Source organism: Phaethon aethereus (genome assembly GCF_964289735.1).
Source record: "Phaethon aethereus genome assembly, chromosome: 1".
In the NCBI taxonomy this organism is placed as follows: Eukaryota; Metazoa; Chordata; class Aves; order Phaethontiformes; family Phaethontidae; genus Phaethon; species Phaethon aethereus.
The window spans coordinates 207,438,300-207,452,425 of NC_138575.1; the positions used below are offsets into that span (position 1 = coordinate 207,438,300).

A 14,126-nucleotide genomic window follows, 5' to 3' on the forward strand; every position below is an offset into this window, starting at 1 on the left:
TTATGAAGTAAAAGCATCACGCATTAGCAAAATTGTAAGTTTGCTTGTATCTTTCATATAAAGAATTTTACAAAGTTATAGGCAAATTATGTGCAGATCCTAGCAAAGCAAGACGCATCAGCACCAGGATTTCCTGTATTTCAAATAAATTCCATACAAACGAACTTGTTCTGCATGCACAAAACAAGAGCATAATGGCTTCTTGTGAGAATAAGAAACTTCCTCCCATAAATTTATTTACATAGATTTTATCCATTACAAAAGCTAGCAATTTTCATGTTATTGCAACTCCCTCAACTATTTGGTAAGTTAGCTGTTACCTTGGCTTTAGAAAGCACTTCAAATCATCCTCCTTCGGTTTCACAGAGCAAGCATTTGACATCACTTTAAAAGGGCAAAATCTGGCACAGACCAGGGTCTACACTCCTACTCCAACAGGACTGCAGAGTGGAGGGATCAATTAAAGTTCACACGCAATCTCAGAGTTGCTCACAATCACCGTATAAACAGGATTCAAATTGTAGCCCGGAGCAAAAGCCATGCTAATAGTTGCACCAGAATAAAAAAGTTCCTCTTCTGCTTTCCCCTTCCCTATTCCAATGCAACCTTAAAATTAGAAGTTGGAAAATGGGTATGAACTACAACTATGAAACTGAATGAAGATTCATTTTTCCTGGAGACATTACCATGTACAACTGACATTTAATTCAAAACAATGAACTGTCCAAGTTCTTCAACAAATCTCTGTAATACAAAGCTGACCATGTCAAGACCCATCTAAAAGCATAATAAAAAATGGGCACCAATTTGAATTGCAAGCTACTTTTAAGAGAATGTAATTAAGACTTCCTTTGACCTTGTTAATAGTGATGCTAAAATGTTAATCCTTAACTAACTGTTTATGCCAAGGACTGTTTCATATTTTCTCTTCTTTATGCCTAGCCAGTGACTAAATTATCAGGATATTATGAAATATCCAATATAATCTTTTTCCAGTTATTAGTCATTATGGTTAAGAAAAAAAAAGTCAAAACCAAAAAACCACAAGCATACAGATTGCAACAGTTCTCTTAGTACCACAAATCTGAAAGTTGCTGTCCTCTGTTACCTAGTAGTTATTTGGTCCCAATATCTTAGGTCTGCTTTATAATAGTTTCAGAATAAGATTTCCATAAAAAGTGAAAACCTGAAAGACCCATTACGAAAGGAAACGCTTACTTCAGTCCAAATGTTAAACTCACTGGCCAGAAGAATTTAAGTGACACAGATGGAAATTAAGTGTGCATGCGCTTAGGGACAGTAGGTAGGAAAATGAAACATGGCTCTACACTGATGATAATATACATACAATCATGTCAACAGCAACGTAACAAAAAGCTCTCAAAAATCGATCCATACACGAACTAGAACACAGGCAGTTTTAGCTTAGTCAGGCTCATGAGTACAAAGCCCTGTAACCATGGAATGTGCTATTAACTGTTTTCACTGAAGATTGGAAGTATTTAAAACTTTTTTTGTTAAATAAGTGTAATAAGACCAGCCACAGAAGTCAATGGACATCTGAACTCCAATTAAAGCACAGTATTACTTTTTTTCTACAAACATGTATCCCATATATATATACACACACACACAAATGGCCTCTAAAGTTGGGCACAGAAGATCCTTCCAAAGTGCTTTCACATTTTCTTTCTAATAGCCTTTTATACATCACATGACATCTTTTTAAATATATCTCATTTCCTATCCTTTAGCCATGCAAAGCTGGTTACTCTGACAACGACAAAGGTTTTATAAATAAATTTGAAAAAAATCACCACTGAATTATGTGTGCATTGGATACTTAAGTCCAACTATACCATCAGCATAGTTCGTAAACATGGAAAGAAATTTCTTTTTTACTGTATTTCTCACTATTCTAAAGAGACTATAAATGTTGGAATGACAGTAATTGCAGAGGACTCGCCAACCAACTTTCTCAAATAGGAACAACAAATCTAAAAAAAAAAAAAAAAAATTGAAAAGTAAGATCCTATGACAAAATATACCTGTAAGTTGCCTTTCTTTCCTTTACCCAAAGAATTCCATTTTGCCTATATGAACTATGCTTGTTTGCTTTCAGGTACTGTTTTATTATGTCATAAATGTCTAGTTTTACAACATACATGGAAAAGGCAAAAAGTTTACTTAACATTTCAGTTACAACAGGTAATCAGAAAGGGAAAGGCATCCTTAAAGCAGTAACACTATTTAAATAAACTTGTGTAGTGCAGACAGACTTCCAAAGCTCTCCATAAATCAGAACTCATTGGAGATAAACTAGCAATAGTAAATGACCTTTACTTGACTTTCCTATAAAACAGTTCAGCAGAAAGAAACTGGCTTCACAACCTCGATGTAATAATCAATAACTAAACGTAATCACTAACACTGATCTAAGGTACCAAACAGCATGTCAGAGACTCAGCAAAAGGGATTGGCTCTTTCACTATGACACAGCAAAGTCTCATTAGTGAAATTAAAGCAAAGTCCAAGACTGTTTGCAAGACAGCTTTGTTCCCTTAGCAACTGGCATGACTGACAGGCAGTATACTGGTAGAAGTCTTACTTTACAAGGCAGCTTTATATTATTAGTTTAACTTAACCAGCAATTTAGAAAACCTAGCTATATTTGCCTGAAGTAACTTAGTTGAAAGCCAAATAAAACACCAGCAAAGAGAATCCCAGAAAACAGACTCTAAGAAGCCCTTCAGGAGGCCATGAAACTAAGCAACACAGCTTAGTCACGCCTTTCAAAAACTCCTGTTCTCCAAATAAAACTCGTTGTATTTACCAAAAAAATAGATATTTGGTACCATTTTCATAATAAAGAAAAATTTCCCCCATTGTCTAGATTGCTGTTTAAATGCTTAACAAAAAAATATAGTTTATCTGGTAAATTTCCCAATATAGCTTTACATCAAAAAGAGGTTTAATAAGCTGTTTGTGAGTATGTCCTGCCATTACATGGCATCTATCTGTCAACATTCCAATACACAGCCTCCTCCCAAGAATTTTTTTTCACATTATGCTAACCCCCAGGCTGTCAAATATCCCCTACGGACAATTCTGCCTTTCTCCTGGGTCAACTACATGGTATCCTGACCATATCCTAGGGGCACCTGCCAGAGGACTGCTACTCAGAGAAATCCCCTGCAAATTTCCTCCATTCAGCCAAGTGAAATTCTCCTTAGAATTTACAAGAGAAACTGAGTCATTTAAATATGAGGGTTTACATAATCATGTGTGGCTTTTGGGGGAGGAAGGGAAAAAAAAAAAAAGGAAAAGGGAAAAAATCCCACACCTTGAAAGAGGTAACAATGTTTACACAAATAGTAAAAGACAGTTAATTCCACCACCAATGAGTTTTATTGCATATGTATGTTTGGATGGTACAAACAATACATGCAAATATGTTGGAATTTATAAAAGTACAAGGACACAAAATGAATAGAACTGAGTAGCTATCAGTTTCAAAAGGTTAAACTAAATCTAATTACATCATCTGAATTTGTTCCCAGCTATGAAGATAAACACATGCAGTGGTCTGGCCACATATAAAAAGGAAGAGAAACATCTCTAGTTTTGGCTGATGGCTCTCTAGAGCCGTTTACCTCATTTTTGTTTTTTCTTTGGTTGGCTGTGGGGGGAGATGTCTAGTCTTAACCAAGAGCCTGAAAGAAACTGCCTGTAGTTAATATCAGACTAGTTTTAACAGTTAATCCTGTATATCAACCCCGAGTAACACATCTTGCTCTCCTGGGCATCATCCAGTAACTGCTCCTGTCCGATATGTGAAAATGTTTCTTTGGGGACAAACTAGGAACTCTGCTTTAATTTCACATGTGACCCAGTTTAGGTCCTGTAGCACTCCCAATGCTAATAAGTTACTTTCTCTGAAAGTAAAAATGGATAAACTGAGTGAAAAATCCACTTTGCCTGCTGTGTCAGCTTTTAAAAATTTGTAACTGTTGTGGCACAATCGCAGAGGGAAACTAAGCAAGCTATAAATGGAGGTTTTATATTTGCAATTTTAAAGCTACTGATTTTTTTCATTTCCAAAAGAGAAAAGATAAGAGAGTAAGAGATGAATACTGTAAAAGTAGGTATGATTTTACCCACATATGCCACTGAGCAGTTCAATTGCATTTACCCATTAGAATTATTTTTTGCAAAAACTGGTGAGGTAGTGCCTGTCTTACTTTCATGGGAACTTTCAAATTAACATCCTCTTGTTATTTTACTGCTTTCTATAGATTAGGAATTTCCATGATGTGACTGATAGGTTACAGATTACCCTATGCTACAAACCAGATGAATACTAAGAAAACCCACGCCTATAATTCTTTTCCATCTTCAACATACAGAAGAAGAAAGGCAAAAGGGTAAGAGTCCAGAAGACACTCATCTTGATTTGTATCAAATTCTTGTTTGTCTTTAGAAGACGTCAAGACCTGAGAAAACAGAAGTCATTCCACAGTGGTGTAATTGCTCCCACAGAGCTTGATGCTACTACTTTTAACCAAATATAGCCTGACAAAAGTCTTTAATAAGCAGAATTGCAGAATCATCTATTTTAAACATGAAATTCTGATGAAACCTGTATCAGAAGCCTCTTCTTATTACTGATCAGAGAGACTCTAAGATTTCTCATTATAAAAGACCAGTTAATAAAGATCTCAGTTATAGCTTTCAACATAATACAGTTTTCAGACCACAGGAAGATAAAAGTGATCTCAAATGTCATTCAGAAGATAGAAAAGCATTGCTATAAAACAGTGTTAGGCATTTAAAGCATATAAACCAAAACTGTTCTCAACAGCTAAACCAGAAGCAATTTCGACCAATTCCACAAGGGAAGTTGAAAGGCTTAGTTTGCTACTTGAAACAACCTTATTTCTCCACCTTAATGATCACTGTGATAATACAACCTTATTTTTCCGAGTATGCCATTGCCTTCTCTCTCCACTGCATACACATTCAGATCCAATTTAGATTTGTAAGAATTACATTCACATGCTATTTTCTACAGCTGGCGCACACTCCCCTACAGTATCAGAAGCTCTCAGTAGAGGTTTAATACAGCGCTTTTTAGAGTTTATGGAAATATTTCAACAGGCACCAAATCAGACACTATAAAGCACAAAGATTATTTTCCTAAGAGATATATTGAAAGGCAAAACCTGTGGGAGGAAGAAAGGTACATATCAACAGCTGACATAAAAGAACAAATCCTCAGAGATAATTTAATCGTTAAATGATTAAACTGCCACAGACCCTGTACTTTTCCTCAGTTCTATTTTCTTCTGAAGATAATGCCAATATGATTATAAATAAAAGGAAAATACATTAGTGAAAACCACAAGGTATGATTTTTGTTTACCTGAAATCACATCTATTAAACTGTTTTTGGAATAGTCTTATAAAATCACCTTGTATGGCAGAGTATTGAATGCATGGATATCATCGTTGGCAATTTTTCGTAAGCAAAACAAAACGAAACACAAGAAAAGCACTGTGTGCCATGGCTTTCACCGATGCCCACGCACTAAGCTGGCTGCAAGTTCTCTGAATTCAGAGGGCTGAAGAGGTGCTTTCATCCTCCTCCCAGCTCAGTCTCAGTGCTAACACAAATAAGGCAGGTTTGCCCTTATTCCTCCTCCGCTCTTTTAAAGATATGGAAATCTTTAGTACAACTGCAAATTCAAAATAGTTTGTATCACCGTTCTTCCTCAGGACTCTTCAAGTAAGATGTAGAAGGAAAGATTTACGCTTAGCAGTACTATGACTGTTTTCCAAGACAAAAAAAAAAAACTTAAGCTGACAAAAACATAACACAGCATGTTTTTACTTTACAAGTGTTTTAACTAATATTTCTTTCCTCCTGCTATTGTCTGAAACTGACAGTGCCCATTTTCCCCTGCTCAAACTTCATGGCTTGTTTCTTTTGTAGTTCATTCATCTCATGAATATTTTCATAAACACTCCGAAATCATCAATATAAAAATGAAATTAATTTGACATATTACACATAAAATTTAGCAAACAGAAAAATCTTAAACTGCTTTTTAGTATAAAAAGCATGAACAAGTGGACAAACCCATGAAAAGCAGTGGTTGCAGTTTTGGTTTCCGACAATACAGCTCTTTTAATGACAAACTATAGAACCACAGACACAAGAACTCACATTAACTGATGATTCTGAATATGCATTTCCCCGGTAAATTAAGGTATTCATTAAAATATGCAACTGTGGCAGCAGTTTTTCCAAAAAACATCTTCTGCCCTGGAAGACCATGATTACCCTGGTGAGGTGGAGAGGAGGAGGGGAGCAGATAATATTGCTGTAGTGGGTGGTTCCAGCCAGAGGCAAAAACGGGACACAAAAGAAATTTAACAGAGTTGCTGGATACTTTTCATGTGTGACATGAGGGGAAAAAAGAAAGCACAGCAACAAACTTCCCTGTTATCTTAAAACAATTTGGTTTCATAACATCCAAAGCCTATACCTCTGTATAGAGCACGTAAGAAATGTGTAACAGCAATCTATTTTTAAGGTTTCTGCCAGATGGGTAAACACCTCAAACACACCCACAGATACTAATGAAAACCACCTTGGCCTCCTTCAGGAAGTCATTCAACACTTCACAGAAAAAAAATAGGAAGTTGTTGATAAACTGCTTGCAAGAACTACTTCCTGTAGGAAAAATAATTACAGGACTTGTTTGCTGGACAACCGGTTAACTTTTCCTCATACTACAAAATGAGACGAGGTATTACACAAGCTTTGTAAGAATTAAAGGTGTAACACTAAGTTAAAACGACACAAGGGTAATTCTAAAATTGAGCAAAACTTGTTTTTTCTTTCTGCAAGTTGTTGTCTGCTACCGCCACGGCACGTTATCTTTTGCCTAGAGAGCGATCCCCCATCTTTCTCCATAGTTCACTGAAATGTCAACCAGCAGCTGGCCAACAGGAAGTGGTTAAAAAGCAATGCAGTTGACATCGCCACACAAACCAAGCGAATCTTTTTTTTACGGCACGTTTAAGAATGAGCTAAAGCATACCGCACAGCAACGCTGAGATGACTCAGACGTGACCACTTACTAACCAGGCAAGTCTTAACTCATGAGTTCTATTTAAGCAGCAGTTTGAGTGAAAAATAGTATTAGTTTTACCAGCTGTATAGCAAGTGCGTCTTAACTCACTGGCCAAAATCATCTGCATTTTCACTAACGGAAAATTATACTCAGGAGTCCTACTCATAACAGTGAGATGAACGCTAATGAGTGGAATTCTGGCAAATCATGTTGGGCATTCATACATAAAGGGGTCTATTTATCTAGATGACAGACCGATTTACAAGAGTAGTTCTGGTTCATACCCTACACTACCACTCTCACCCCATTTTACATGTGTGCTGTGTATATGAAATACCTGGCCAAATAACTCTGTGCATATACCTATATACACAGACAAGTATTTTCTCTCCCATATGCACTATTTTTACTTCTTTGTGCAAATTACTATGCTTGCAGTGCTTAACCCATTGATTAGTGGAAGTGACTATATTCCAGACTGTATTAAGTACGGTACTCAATTTTGTATTATTCTGTTTGCACTACAGTATACTGTGATAACTATAACCATAAGGCTTATTGACATGTGGAAAAAATCTAATACTGTTACCTATTCTGCAACAATCTTTCTAGAGCCGGATTAACAGACTGTTCATGGAGTGGCTACAGAACAGAGCAAATGGAAACAAAGAGCAATGCAGCCAATCCAACAAAAAAGCTGAATATTTGGGAGAGACACCAAAAATCTGCATATGGTAGAAGGAACCATGTTAAGTGTATTTAGCATCAGGAATCTTAGTACTCATGCTTTGAGCAAAGGTTTAAGGTTTTAACAGGCTTGTAGGTATGAGACAGAACTTACCACTCAACACTGAAAAAAGCTTCTGAAATACAAACTTGCTACTCAAAAATTATTCTCACATTTCTTTGGATTTCCTAAACATACCCATTCTGCTAGTACTTGAAATGTTTTTACAAATCTTTCTGAACGCCAATGAAGTTAGTGTATCTCACCCGTAGATGGTGTTAAACAACTTTTTAGGAACAACGAATGTTCTTCAAGTGTGAACAGAGCCTTCAGAACTGTCCTCATTAGACTCTCCCATACCACAGCATCACCCAAGGAAAGCCAAAAGAAAACAGCCCATTAAGCTGTTTAAAATCTCCCAAGGTCAGCATGTGACCCAGCAGGGAGAGGTTCAAAAAGTACAGCCTTTATTTTTCTTCTTAACAACCTGGTTTGTTTCCACTCCTTTCCCCTTCAAGACACATCCTTCACAGCTAGCAGCTCTTTCAATCATTTACTTTGGATGTCTGCTTGAGAACAAACGATCTTGCTCATGCAGATGAGTTTGCCAGACTTGTGTGTACTTTCCAGTCTCAAGCTCTTTATTGTTCTTGCTGAAACCTGACCCTTTGAAATGGATACCAGGACACCAAGAAAGGACAAAAAAAAAAAAAAAACACAACAACAAGAAAAAAAGCAACTTGCAGAAAAAAGGGAAAAGATTTTTTGTGGTAATAATGAAACTGCAGAAGAGCTTTCCGAGAACAAGTCTTTCACTCTGATTTCACCTGAATGAGCATGGTTTTTTAAAAAATCGATTATAAGATCATGAAGACATTTTGCATTTCTTAAACTGTTCTATCTTCTGTAAAACTGACAGTGCTATAAAAAAAAAAGTGACAGTAAAACTTAAAACCCACGTATTTATTTTTCATGCTTCATAAGCTGCTCTTAACTAGCACAGTCAAAACAATGTTTGCTTTTAATTTCAAAACTCAGTCTGTGCTTTCCTCAAGGTCCAATAAGCTACAGTTCTCAAATGGCATAAACTTACACAGTTCCAAAAAAATTCTGTTTGAGCCCACTGAAGAGCTCACATTCTAAGAATACACTGATTTGGTAAACTTCACCAAAGACAGTATCACATCTTCAAGATGCACAGCTAATGCTTATTTTCACATTCTTAATACAGAAGGACTGTTTTCAAAAAGTAACCTTCAGGCTCAAATAACATCAGACAACTGCTGTAACCTCTTCTCAGTTAAGAAAAGTGATGTTAATTTCTCTGTATGGAAACACCATAGCTATAGGAACAAGAAACAGTTTTAAGAAGTTCTGCAAGTTCCATTTTCATTGCAGACAATGTAAATTTGACTTTGAAGCTAGAAACCCAACTACTTCAATTAAATGCACATATTAATGACCACGTTTTAGCAAGAAAGGTAGGGATAAAGATACTTTTCGCTGAAACAAATTTTATACAAGTAACACGCTGTGTTGCCCCTCCTATCTACGGGCCCTGGAAATGACATATAATGGGTTATTTATAGACTTGCGGCTAAATAAAATGTTCAAAATATAGTCAAAATATTTGAGGGCCAATTACGTGTCTTGGTGGGCACACTTTCAGAAGTAAGGACAAGCTCCTGCTGTTTTAGAAAACTACGCAGCATAAAAGAAAATGCTCCCTGATGGATTAGGTGGCCAATGGTTGGCACGTGTTACCTCTCTTCAGTTAACAGAAAAGGTGATACTAATTTCACTGTGTGAAAAAGCTACAGCTGTAGGAATAAGAAACAATGTTGGAAGTCCTGCCATATCCCCTTCACTGCAAGGAACGCAGATGAGTTAAGAGTTACAGACTCAAATACCGCAGTCAAACATGTACTGTGATTTCCTCATGAGTAGAGTAGGCAAAAATGGTTTGATTGCACTCTTACAGCAATTGTCCTTATTCAAAACATAAGTCTTGATACATTCTCACTACAATGGTTTCTAAAGTTACTCTATATTTTTCCATCTGTATCATAAAAATGAGGTAAAATGTATTTTGACCTGCAGAAGAACTCTAGCAAGATTCATCAAAATCAAAAGTCACATTGTTTAAAAATCACTATGTGCATTTCACTGATTTTCAGTATACAATCTAATGGGTAACATTCTTCAGCTAAGATTAAGATAGCATAAATATTCGCAGAGTACCATACAGTTTTCAGAAACAGCAGACAGTTGATATGCAAACAATACTGAAGTGGTAGGTTCTCCTACTTAAGGTCAGGATCACGTTTTTAAAAAGATGTATTTTAAACACACTGAAATTTACTAAAATTCAAAGACTGTAAAAAAAACCCACCAAAAAAATCTAACAAAAAACATCAGAGAGAGAGCTAACTGAAAAAAAGTTTCACTTACTTAAGAAAGTATCTCTGTCCAGATGGTGTCTTAGCCATCTCCCAACCTGGTGGCAAAGGTACATCATCAGGGATCTCAAATGAAGACTGGCGGAGGTGTTGCGAAGATGGAGCTCCGGGTCCAGTCACTACTCCAGAGGGTGTAAGCGTCCCTGGAGAAACAGCTCCCAGCTGCAGGGATGCTGGGGAGGAATGAGCTCGGACATGCTGAGGGGTCAGGGCTCCTGCTGTCCCTGCATCAGTGCTGGCCTGCCAGGAGTGAAATTATTCCCATTAAGATTCTTATATTTCAGCAGAAATGCAGCTGTCAAAAGACATTTCACTTTAAATTAATCTTTCGGAAGAAACTTGTAAGGTAGTCATTCTAAAGTTCAGCTTATTTTCCAGTTGTTATTGTTCAAGAAAACCTCCAAGAAGGCTGGTTAACTAGCATCACAAAAGCCCTTGCGTAAGTCAAGCAATATTAACTATAAGTTTGTGCTAAGTGCCTTTAGTTTTATTTTGAAAACTAAAGTTCTTACTCCTTGGGCTTAAGAAAAAAAAATATGCCCATGGTCAGCAGACCTCATACAGCATATTGCATGGTTCATTACTGGACTGCACCCACCCATTACCATCACACCCATTTTCTGCTGGAGGAGTTAATTTCCCCCTCTCCTTTTAAAATGGGGGTGGAGGGGAGCAAGGACACCCACACATACACCCTCTGCAGGGGTTTAAACGATTACACAAGGAGAAGTGACAAAGAAATGCCAACTGAGAGCAACGAGTTCCAACGGAGGAAGACTCGTGAACTTAGCCATAAAAAAAGCCCTTTACAACAAGACTCAAAATTTCCAAACCCGCACTTTAAGGCTATTGGGAGCTTATAAAGAGCCTGCCCATGCTTTATCCAAAGCAAAGCTTCAGCAAACTGTTGAACCAGTCAATCAGAAATGACTCACAAAACCATTCAGCAGAGTTACCAGTCATAAGTACACAGAACTTCTTTGCCAGTAGTAAATACGTGTCCACCGTGAAACAGAAAAAGCATGTCTGAAAACTGTATTGAAGTAATATTGACTTTTTTAATGTATTTACCAATTAATGGATTTTGTAGATACACCAGAACATGGACACCTGTAATGAGATGCGTGTATCAGCCCTCACCACACCTCTCTACGCAAGGTATTGCGCCATACATAAGGCCCCATGTATATACTCTTGCAGAGACTGACAATTCTGCTTCACTACATCTGTACGCAAGCACATGCTAAGTTTCATATATTAAATTGGAAATGAATTAGCTTACTTTTAGACTTACAATTTGAGGCATTTTAATTCTTGAGAAACAGGGAGAAATACAGAAACTTATAGACCTTTTCTGTTAAACAGAATATTTGTGTGGCACAACTAAACAAAAAGGAAAATGAAGAAAGTCTTATTTTAAAAGACAGTCCACAGTGAAGCAAATGGTTCTCTGGCTTCAGCTGGATTTCAAGTTTATGTTTTAGGAACCACCAACTGGCACAAGGAACAGTGATCCAACTTAAGTATGCATTACAGATGAAGAGCAACATACACAAGCAAGATAAGGCTAAGCTTAAAAGTACAAGTTGTATGACCACCACACACGTTAAGTGCGCTTCAAACGCAACAAGCTATTTAACTGCAGTTACTGTATGTAACAAGACACAGCACCAAGTGTTAGCTGAACGTATACCAGTTCACATTTGTGCACAATGGAACTGTGGTAAGATTTGCACAACTTAGAAAAAAACTATACGTAATAACCTTATTCCTCGCTGGATTTCAGTATGTTATTAAAGATCTGCAAGTCAGAAGCAAGCAAAACTACAGAAGCAACTCAGCCCCACCCCTTTCTATTTTCTTTTCAGCCTTGCAATATGAAGGCCAGACTGATTTTTCGAGTATTTGGAAAATGAATTAACTCCTAGGCTGAGGCAGTACGTGCCAAGGTTCAGCCTGGAGTGAACTTCTGAAGCCAAGTTATAAATCCTTCAAAACATAAGTTTAATAATGGAAATGTTGACAGACCCTTAACAACAAGAGTACCAGGCACCAGTACACAGAGCAAGTTTCACGCCTACTGGCTACACAGATAAAGCGACAATAGCCAATAATAAAACCTATTTTATAGCTCAGCAACAAAGTTCGTTACTTAATAAAGCACTCGAGCAGGCACAGCCTCCTTCCAAAAAGTTGGTAACAGCAGCCTAAACATTAACTTTCAGTCGTGTTTGCACCAACACTTCGATCTTGGCACAAAAGTCACCCTCCTTAAAGACCAAGCGCTGGCGGAGGCCGAGGCCGGCACCGCCGAGGCCCCGGCAGCCCCCGGCCGGGCCCCGCGGCCCGCACCGCCCCTGCCCCGGCTGCGGGCGGCCAGCTCGGCGACCCCCGACGCCGTCGGACCGGAGGGGCCGCTCGGGAGCTAACTGCTGCCGAGTGTGTGTGTGGGGTTAATCCTATTCAACCCAGCGCAGTGATGAAATGGTGGAAAAGCTACATCCATATTGTTTGACGGGGAGGGGGGGAAGCTTGGCACACCCTCGTTACCCGCCTCAGCAGACGGGCGGCCCCACGACGCAGGAGGATTAGACCCCAAAGCAAAATCCGCCCCGTCTTCCCAAGCAGAGCGTCTGCACATATGTTTTAGGGGCTCCCCCCCAACCACCGCCTATCCCGGCGAGGCCGAGAAAGCGGCCGCGGGTCCCGCCAAGGAGCGGATGTGGAGTCCGAGGCCCCGCCGGAGACCGGGCCGGGGCCAACGGCCGCCACGGCGCCGGCTCCCCCTCAGCGCCCTGAGGCGCGGGAGGAGAGGGGCCGCGCGGCGCCCCCGCCCCTGGGGTGAACAAATACAGGCGACGGGACGGGGGGGGAAGAGGAGGGCGGACTCCTCCGCAAGGCGGCGGAGGAAGAAAGGCAGCGAGTGCTCCGGCAGCCCCGGCCGGGCGCCCCCCGCCCCGCGGAGGGCGGATTCCCGCCCCGGCCCCCTCCCCCACACACCTCCCCCGGGAGGAGCCCGCCGGCGGTGGCGGCGCGGCGGGAAGGCGGGCGAGCGCACGGCCGGGCCGCCCCCCGCGGCGCGGCCGCCCCCCCTCACCTGGCGGGAGTGGGCCTTGGGCTCGGGCGGCTTGAAGAAGGAGTCGGGCAGCTTCCGAAGCCGCATGGGCAGCGTGTGCGGCACGTTGGCGCCCTTGGGGTTCATCACGGCGTTGAACAGCGCTTCCAAGTCGGTCTCCGAGTCGCCCCGCACATGCACGATCTGGTGCCCCGCCGGAGGGGGCCCCGCGCCCGGGGGCTGCGCCCCGCCGGCTGGGGCCCCCGACACCGCGCCCGGGGGCTGCGGCGGCGGCGGCTGCGAGGCCGGGGGCTGCGTTGCCTGCGGCGGCTGCTGCGGTTGAGGCTGCCCAGGATCCATGGTTCCGTCAGGACCCCCCGGCGCTTCCCTGGCGGGGCTCGGCGGCTCAGAGCCCGGATTCCCAGCCCCGCATGCCCCGCTCTCCGGGCCGCGGCTCGTCCTTGCTGTCGCCGGTGCTCCTCGCCCCTCGGCAGGGAAACCGACCCGGCCGCAGCAACTGGCAAAACAACTCTGGCCGTGCGGCGCTTCCCCGAGCCCGGCCCAGCCCGGCCGGCGCCTCTGTCCCGGCGGCGGAAACTAACTCGCACAACACACCAAACAAAAGTTCGGAGTTACGCCCGCCCGAATCACTCTCCGCCGCCGGCTCCGCCCCTCCTGAGCCCGCCCGCACCGTATCCGACCCAGGCAGCATGTGCCGTGCAGCCCTTCTGCGTGCGCCCGCCCGC

General features: G+C 41.1%; 1 protein-coding gene across 4 annotated transcripts in view; it reads right to left on the reverse strand.

Moving 5' to 3' along the window:
• Positions 1-14,018, reverse strand: part of YAP1 (Yes1 associated transcriptional regulator) — a gene marked incomplete at its 3' end in the record, with an annotated part of 92,874 nt that extends 78,856 nt beyond the window's left edge. For all 4 annotated transcript variants that reach the window (XM_082008331.1, XM_082008330.1, XM_082008329.1 and 1 more), the window contains exons 1-2: positions 13,423-14,018; positions 10,318-10,565 (exon numbers count right to left, since the gene is read on the reverse strand). In XM_082008331.1, the coding sequence (XP_081864457.1) occupies positions 10,318-10,565; positions 13,423-13,740 (566 nt within the window). In that variant the 5' untranslated portion in view covers positions 13,741-14,018. The remainder of the gene's footprint in view (positions 1-10,317; positions 10,566-13,422) is intronic.
• Between the last annotated feature and the right edge of the window lie 108 nt (positions 14,019-14,126).